Below are 9,635 nucleotides of genomic sequence, written 5' to 3'. Positions count from 1 at the left end.
CCAACTAAACATCTGATGTTTTTATAGATATAGATTAGAGAAGAAAATGAACATACTTGCCTACAGTTAACTTGCCTATACTAACACAGGTGTACAAACAATTTTCTGAAAGCTTGGTGACAAACTGCAGACAAACAGCATTCTCTGACACTCCTTAAAATCTTTTTGAAGTCACCAACATAGTTCCTTGTTCATGATACGGTTTCTTTGTGTACCCAAAGGCTGAACTGTCTACCTGTTTGGGCAGTAAAGGTTTAACCCAGGATAAAGCCTTCAAAAGACATTCTTCTTTCTCAGTACTTGAATGAGTACATCTGAAGACTAACACAAATACAGCTTGGGTTTGCAGTTCTATCTAGTCACTACCTTAGCTACTTGGTCTGTTCCTCTCATGATAGGTTTGAGGAACAGAAGAAAAGAACTGCCCTAAGCTTCCTCATAAATAAGGAATGCTTAAATTTAGGATATTGCCATGTTTACGCTGTACCTTTGTCGTGTTTTAGGATCAGCTCAACTACTTCCAAGGAACAGAACATGGGGCTTTCATGGGGTGTAGTTGTGTAATTGACTAATATCACTTAATACATTTTTTTTTTATTTTTGTATATTGCAAGGCACCAGTCATCATATGTTCACAAATGATGCTACAATCTGATTTATATTGCAGCTCCATGAACTGTTTTAGTCACTGAGAGTAAAAAGTATTCAAGAAAAATTAAACTGTTTATAATACATACTGAAGGGTATGGAATTAGCTTTTTAAAACATTTATATAGGTGGATTCTGAAACTTTCCAGTCTTCTCTGTTTTCTGTAGTGCTGAGCTACCACTGCAAGTACTTTATATGCAAACAATCACACTAGTAAGCCTTATTATACTGCTTGCTAACACAGGCATTTGTTTGGCATTGTTACTGCATGTTATCAGTTCAGCATTTAATTATGCTGTAGTAGTAAAATAAAGTTGGTTCACATGAGACACCATCAAGGGCTTATTTTGGCTAAGCTAACTCAAAAAAAAACCTCTTTGCATTGGGCATCAGCATCTATGGACATTTAGGGGTATTGGAGTAGCATAGATAGGTCTTACTGATGTAGGAGAAAATTGTGTGTAATTGTTGTAAAGGAAATACATACTATGACAGCAATGTGATCTGTGACTTAATTTTGATGGTAAATGATCTGCATTTTTTAATATTCCTCTAAATAGCATTTACTACATGCTACAAAATGTATATTCATCATCTTGAGTTTTAATTTAAAATATTAAGTGGTTCTGAAAGGGAAAAAATGGAATAGTGTAGATTCAAAGCAAGAACAGTAGCGGTGTTATGAGAAAATGCAGCATTTATACAGTAAGAGTCATATTGCTTAGAACGTTTAAGATCACTTTTTTTAGAGTTTGAATGACAGAACAGAAAATCTGTGTATATTTACAAGCTATACTGTGAATTACATAGGTTAATATACTATACTATATATTACTAGTTTACTAGTAATACGTTACTGTCCTATACTATATGCTAGTAGGTTACAATGTCATGAATTTTCAACAAATGTATAAGGATTCCCAAGTTTGGTTCTTTGGTTTTTTTCCCTTCCCTCCCTCCCCCAGTAGGTGACTTCAGAAGTCTCACGAGCATGGATTATCTTGCAGAATTCCCAGAGGAACTTTCTTTTACAGTTGATTTTGCCACTTTTGTTGGCATTCAGTCCATTGTCACTTACTAGTGGAGAAAAGCACACATCCAACCTTCAATCCACATCTCAATCATCTGATTATCTTCAAAAAGTGAAGAGTTCTTGAGGATTTTTCTCCAGGTTTATATTGTACTAAGGCGATGAAGCACCACTGGAAATCCACTGAATCCATGCTCCAGTGTTAGTCTCTCAAAATAATTTCCACATGGATTAATTATAAGATCAGGATGGGCTGCTGAGTGAATCTGTGAATCTTCTCAACTGGCATTAGGTTTGTATGTCATAAATAAATGCATATCACAGCATATGTTTAATTCATATCATACTGGATCCGCTCTTTCTCAGGCTTTCTACAGGGGAGCTATTCCTTCAGTGACTTCAGTAATGTAATGCTTCTACTTAATATTTTTACTTGTTTGATAGAAGCATAATAGAGATGAATGGAACACATATGGAAATCAACTTCCCATTCTCCCTTTTTTCACTGCAGAGCTTTATGGCCTGTACAGGTCTCTCCTTATCTTCCTGTTCTTTGTTGAGATGGTGGAGGTACATCAACAAGTTAATCTCTGTGTTAGCCTAAACTTCAGTTTTGTTAAAAATTTGGTCCTCAAATGGCCTTAGAAATTGAGCTTTCTTCTTAGGAAACAGCTCTACTTGTATGCCTTCTCTTAAATCTTGCAGCACTTAGTTGCTGCTGTTGTGGAGCTATATGAACTGCCTGAGTGTAAGAAAAGTAAAATAATTATTTTAAAAATTCTAGCTAGATAGTTCAAACTGAATTAATTTGGGTTTGTTACCTGTTGGTTTTGAATTGGGTTTTCTCAGATGTCATTTTATTTTAGCTGTTATTTTGCCTTGTATTATACTGTTTGCACGATATGGCAGTGAGATTTTCCAGAATAGCACTGTCCTCAGCTTCTCTCCCTCACTGTTCCAGGACCTGGCTGCAAGCACTGTCTCTGGGAGTTCTATTGCTGGGTAGTTTGATTACACACAATGTGAGTCATCTCTTCTCCATCGTACAGTTGTGTGTAACAGAACTTGAATAAATAGTTACACATGTGGATGAAATAAGTTAGTTTATACAAAATTTTGTTTGCTGTTAGGCTTCAGGTTTAATCTTCTAATTCTGCAATATGACTGTCTTTGGAGACTGTAAAATGTCGTACATACTTTTCGGTGACTGACAAAATATTCAGTGTATGGCTGTATCCTAGGTAGGAAAAGAATATACAACAACTGTCTTGCTAAGATGCTTCTTAACTTTACAGACACATTGTAAAACACGTTTACTAGTGCATGTACCCTGTCCAGGTATTTATGCATTGAAGTTTTAAATTTTTCAAAATTCTATGGCAGAAATAAAATTTATATTGAATTGTTCTCGCTCATTTTGGGGCGGGGGAGAAGCTTAAGATATCACTTAGATTTAGTTGTGTTTCTGTCTTACTTGTCTTTGCCACAGTGTCATAATACTGTTCAGGAATAATGTTGAGTTTTTAAGCATTAAGCTTTCTTTTTCAGAAAGCAGAAAAAAAAGCATAATCTTTCCAAATAATTCATTCTTTAACCTTTCTCAATAATAGACTTGGTTTTCAAATTTTTATTTTAGGTTATCAACTCTTTTCTTATCCCTGGCATTAAAATGATGTTTCTGATAAGACTCAGCCCTTGAGTGTGTTGAAAAATGGAATGTGTTGAAAAATTCCCCATCACCTTCCACAGGACAGACTTATGTTCATGGTCATCACTAATCTCTGGTGTACTTGGCTTCCTCCTTATTAACTACTCTTAATATTTGTTGCAGTGCTTCACTTCACAACTTTTAACTCACTCCAGACTTAAAAATAACCTTACAGATCTCAAAGAGAAAAAGAAGACATGCATAGATGAGCTTTTGCTGTAAGGTTTCCCATTTTGTTTTGATTGTCCTCCACATCAATGAGATTTGTTTGGCTAGATTCTATACAAAATAGATGGTTACTGAAAACCACAATTAGTGTTCTTACTAACTAAAGTTGACACTTGGACTTCAACTTGCCTATAAAATAGACTGATATGGTGCTGCTTTTGGTGAGGAGTGAGTTAGCTGACCATAATTTTAGACTGAATGACACACTGCCTACATCGTACCTTAGCCATACCACCACGTACTACTGATCCATCTCTATTAGTTTGTTGTCTAACTAGTAGCCTTTTAACTGTATCCTTTTAAAGTAACATTGAATATGAGTTTGCTTCTGAGAACTGAAGTACAGTTTTGAACTGTAATGTGTTGAACAGTTAAGAAGCAGGAGCAGTAATACCATTTCTCTACTGTCACCTGAAATCAAGTGTATCTATTCATAAACTCAACACATTGTTATATGTCCTGTTAAACTGTAGTAAGCTAACTACTTGCACTATCTCTAGAGTTAGAAGGAAATTTCACAGCTGCCTATGTACTTGCTGGGTGGAAAAACCCAAAAGAGAACAGGATAGAAACTTGACTGTGTCTGCTGGAGGACATTATGATTGATTGTATTATCATAGCAATTAGGACATTTCTCATGGAGCAGGATGCCTTTATACAAGGTAACATCCTGTGTTTGTACATCCCTGCCAAAGCTGTGCATCTCCCACCTACAGGAAGAAAAGGGTCACACATGAAATAAACAGTTAGTTACAGTTTTCTTATTCTGTGTCTTAAACCACATTACAGTATTTTCTATGTTGGTCTAAGTTGAATCAGTGAGCAGTGCCCCTTACAGAAAATATACATATCTTATAAAGATAGCTGGTGTGTGATACACTTTGAAGTTAATAGGATTTGGAGAGAGAGGCAACAACTCCACACTTGAAGAAAATATGTACTATGAACTATTCAGTAAGAAATTATGGATAATGTCTACCTTACTTTGCCTGGGTGGTAAGAACCAAGCATACTAAGATAAAATAATTTGCCTCAATGCAATGATTCCTTGGCTTTTAAAAATTTATTAAACCTTTGGACTAAAATGATTAAAACTCTTGGTCTGATGTAGCCATTTCTGTAACAAAGCACCAATGTTTTGCTACTGAAGCAAACCATTTTCTTATTACTCTCTTATTTCTAATGACTAGGATTTAAAATCTGTTAGCACTCGGGCTGCTCTGAAATCAGTTTGATTTAACAAAAATGGAAAGTTTTTACATAGAAAATACCTCCAAGTTGACAACAATAATAGCTGGGAGTGCCAACTTGAGCAAAGCAATCAAGTCCTGTTTTAATTTTTTCAGAGTTTCTTGGAAGCAGAAGACAAAGACCATCTCTTCCCCTGTGCTCAGCAGGCACAGTACTTATCAAGACGGCTGTCTCCTTACAGCGAGCATGGCTTGGTTTGCTCCAGTCCAGTAAAATATGCCAGAAAAGGTTCTCGGAATACATCTAGTGCATCTAACTCAAACTCAAGTGTCCGTACATCAAGTACACCAAGAAAACACTCTGGACTTTCATGCAGTTGCTCCACTGATAGTTTTGTGAGCATTAGTCATTCCCAGAGGCATCAAGGAAGCAACTCCAAAGTATGCAGTGGGGATCTTTTAGACAGGCACTCCGAATTCTTTACTGATAGCCGAAAACCTTTTACTCCACGCACCTTAATATCAGATGCTAAATCTTTCCTGTCAGAGTACAGGTATTACACTCCTGCTCGAAGGAAAAGGAAAAATCCCTGCAAGCAGCATGTGGAAGCTCAAACGCAGACTGATGCGATCAGGTACAGAGATTAAAACTTTATTTTGAAACTGTGGAATTTAGATGTTATCATAGCAGTATCTTCATAAAAGCAACATGATTTATTTACATTTGTATAAACCAGAATAATTATTCTGAAATTATTCTAGATGCACCTTAGCAAAAGCTAGAACAGAATGTATTTTCCTTTTTTCATTGGCATATTTTGTTGTCTTCTCTCTGGAGCAACTGGTTTCATCTATACAAATTGGGTACAAAGTGCCACTAAATCCAAACTGTGGGATCTCACATCTGCTGGGGATAGTCGTTCCCTCTCTTTTCTTTGCTCTCTCTGGTGTTTAGTTGTGTTTTCTGTCTTCTAAAGAATTAACCACTATAAGCTTGCAGATAGTCCCGCACTGTTGTCCCGGTAATCTCATACTTTGCAATTCATCATGCAAAGATCCTTTTTTTAAAAAAAAAAACTCTTGAATGCAGCTTTTCATTGTCTTTTTAGCATTTTAATTTCAGTGCCTTTAGATGTTTCCTATATGAAGTATTTTGTACAAAATTAATGTACTCTTGCATTGAACTCCTTCTTAACAAATTAAACAGTTTTGATTTAGTTTTGTTTTTACTGATACTACCTCATAAAGAGAAATCTTTTCTCTTTTGTGTCCTCGGTGCCTGCATGTCTAGCTCTGGTTTTGTCCTAGAACAAAGTAGGAATCTCATAAGACTGGAATTATGATAGTTTCAGCTCCATATTGCACCTATTGATTTTCTGGCTGTGGGTCATGTGTTTTCCTGGTGCATTTTTAATATATAGGGTATTTCAATTCTCAATTCTGAACAGTTATTTTGGATAATTTAGCAATCCCCTGTAAATATGCAGGCAAATAATGGATTTGGATTACCTATGTATGACTGTTGTTATCCTTCAAAATGAACTATAACTTAGTTTTATTATGCGAATGGAAGTCCAGCAGAAATTTTCTGAACTGTCTGAGACATTTTAGTACTAGGTCCCATTCAGATTGATGGGAAATTTCCACAGTGGCGCTGGTATTCTCATTCTGCATATTTCGAAAGTAGCCTTCTTGGAAATCTAATACATTTCTAAATTTTGTAGCTTTCCATCTGCAGACAAAGTGTCTGAGAGAAAAGTTATGACTGAACAGCAGAAGATCACATTGAAGGTAATACATCTATCAGTCATCTGGGTACTCTTACCACACCCTTCACCATCATTTGGGGGTGTATATTTCATCTCTGCCACAGCAGTATATAACTGGTTTAAGTTTTCTTCTCTATACTGTCATGATATGAATTAGTTCTGTAGAGGAGAGAGAGTTTCAGAAGAACAAATGGAAACAGTAAGAAAAAATACTGAGGCACGTGAAGAGATCTTAGGATATTACAAAATGTTAATTTTTTTTTTTCAACAGTTTGTACAAGTGCCCTATCACTTAAATATCTGTTAAGGACGTAGATAATGGGTACATTATTTTTCAGCAGAAGAAGATACCTCTTTTTCAGAGATTTTTTTTTTCTTCATTTTTACGTTGGATAACATATTCTAAAAAGCCCTTGACAGAAGAATTGGAACCAAGGAGTCCCTTCCTCTGTGGGAGCTCCCAAACCAGCGGGTGGTGAAGTTTTCCTTGATACTGTTTGCTTTCTGTCTTGCTGAATGTATGTGGAATGCTTTGATGAAAAATCACAGCACTTCAAATTCTACTAGCAACTAGTATTTTTTGTCATAGTCACAGAAATGTTTGCATCCATCATTTTGATTTGAATTGCTAAGTGTTTGGGACAGGTGAATGTAGTTTTTCAGTTATTTGGTCTTTCAGAAATCGCCTTGGTGTGTGGTGGTTTAAGATTATTAAATTTAAGAGATGAAATGGAATACCAGCATCTTTGGGAGGCAGAGGGAAGCAGGCAAAAGACCTGAAATGTTTCTTAAGACTTCAAATCTGAAGTTATTTTGTCTTAATTTGTACTAGTATTTGGATGGAAGAATTTGATGAGAAGTTGGGTTCTTACTTTGCACTTTATCTTGTAGCCATTATACAGACAAATCCTTAAACAAACAACCCTGTCAAACATAACAGAAGTACTTGAATAACTGTGGACTTTCTTCCTGAATAAAGGCTACAGGGTCAGACTCTTCATGTCTCTAGCTTAATAAGGCAAATAATTCTGCTTTATTCATTGGAGGAGAAGGGTGGGAGAGAATATGTATTTATAGCTTTACTGAAAATAGAAGAGAGACCACCTGAATTGATCTGCATCTGCAGATGACCTCATTAAGAAAAGCTGAAATGATTATTCAGAAGGCTTCACTCCAGTTCCATGAAGAACTACTGATTTCATTTCAAAACTGTCATATCTGACTTTTTCTTTGGCTGTTGCAAAAGTGACAACAGTAAGTCACGTATCTTTACAGTGGCCCTTTCAGAGTATTATCATATAAAATGCAGGTAGTCAGCAACTTTCCATCAGTTTTGTGTAAGCAGCTCAAGAGATGTGATTTGGAGTGCTGGTTCCTGTTTTTGCATACCAAATTTTATTCCTGTTGGTGACATCAACTCCCTCTGGCTTTTAGAGAACTCATCTATGACATACTTGTCTGGAGAGAAATGTTCCACATCTCCTGTTGCCCCTGACTAAAATTTTGGATGTCAAAGCTGATGACCCTTGGTTGCCATATGTCTCAGTTTACCCAAAGTTTCTCAGAAAAGACATAAAATTTGTAGGACTGCTTAATCACAGATCGTTACTATGTTCATTTTAATGGTAAAATATGCTGTGTATTTGCACTGATAATAAAGATTTTTATCTCTGTGTTGTAGGCTGAAGATAGAAGATACAGCGTGGGTGAGCCTGAGAGAGGAATAGCTGCTTTTCCATACTCCTTCCTAAGGTACCTGATTTACAGCAGGAAGGAATATTTGAAGCATTTCTTCTTGCTTTCTGTACAGCTGCTTCTTAGGCCATAAGCCTTCACTACCATATCTCTTGACAAGTCTCTTCTCACAGGACTTCTGTTTGGTTGGGTTTTTTACATCAGTGGCCTTTCCTAACTTCAAAATTGATTATTTTCTTATCATAAAATTCCACTGGGAAGCCAATTAAGCAAGAGAGCTCTGAAATATATGAGTATTTTTGTCAGGAGTGAGAACGATCACACATTAATACAGCTGTTAATTCTGTACATCCGAGTATACATCTGAGCCTACAGAGTATATATTTCTTATACAGTACTACAATTAAATACTGGATTAGTATTCCAATTGGTATTTCCTTTCAGGAAAAAGGGTCTCCAGACATCTAGCCTTTTGAATCTATGATCTGCAAGAATTCCAGACCAGGGGCATTTCCCACACCTTTTTCTGAAAATATAACACTGAGATTTAGAATATTATCTACAATATAAGAACAGTGTTGGAAATCAGGCCAGAACCCAAGGGCTCCCAGCTGATTCTCCTCATTGCTGACCTCAGTATCATGCATGACTCACTGATTTGCTCTCCTGCCTTTTCATACAAAGGCATTTTTACCTGAGGAAGAAAATTCTACTCCGAGTAAAAAAAGCACTCTTAGGGATAGTGGAGGTCTGTATAGCATCTGAAGCAACACTGAGGCGTTTTGAGGTATTAGAGCACTGCATCTAGTGAGGTGTTATAATACTCTTGACCCATAATCTTTCAGGCTTCAGTGCAAGCAGTGGATTTTGCTACTGGAGCAGGGTTTGGGGGTGTTCTGGTGGGTGTTTTTCCAAGAGGAAGTGGGATAATGGCACAGCATGGTTCCAGAAGAAAGTGAGATGCAGGGTAGTATAACAGGTTTTTAAAATGTTGCTGTTTCTTACCCTCCGATTTTCTGGTTAGAGAGACATCGTTGTATTCTCAGCAGTCTTCAGCAAGGAGGAGTATCAAGGCTGAGTAAGTATGCTTAAACCATTTTTCTGCTAGTTTGCAACATTAAACTAGAAACTATTCCTCAAAACTGATGAACTTGAAACAGTAAATGAGGACTCAGAATAAACTGTTGTTCACAATTTACAGTAGAATTGACATGACTATGAATTGTTATATAATACTTAAGTTTCCATGTGAATCTAAAAATGAAGAAAATTCATTATAACTTCAGAAGACAGACAGACTTCTCTTCTTGTCCAGTGGCTATACTTTAAACACTTCCAGTTATTTTTTGGTCTGTAATCTCTGAAG

The 9,635-nt window shown here is 36.4% G+C and overlaps 1 protein-coding gene across 1 annotated transcript; it reads left to right on the top strand.

Moving 5' to 3' along the window:
- Positions 1–4,961: 4,961 nt before the first annotated feature.
- On the top strand, positions 4,962–9,347 carry LOC104161062 (spermatogenesis-associated protein 7-like; the record flags this gene model as incomplete). The annotated part of the gene is made up of 4 exons (XM_009699366.1): positions 4,962–5,440; positions 6,530–6,596; positions 8,256–8,326; positions 9,294–9,347. Coding segments are annotated over 4 exons (671 nt in total), but the record flags the coding sequence as incomplete, so codon positions are not given.
- Between the last annotated feature and the right edge of the window lie 288 nt (positions 9,348–9,635).

Source organism: Cariama cristata, unplaced genomic scaffold, assembly GCF_000690535.1.
Source record: "Cariama cristata isolate BGI_N322 unplaced genomic scaffold, ASM69053v1 scaffold45894, whole genome shotgun sequence".
Classification (NCBI taxonomy): Eukaryota; Metazoa; Chordata; class Aves; order Cariamiformes; family Cariamidae; genus Cariama; species Cariama cristata.
This window is presented reverse-complemented; position numbering and strand designations above follow the sequence as displayed.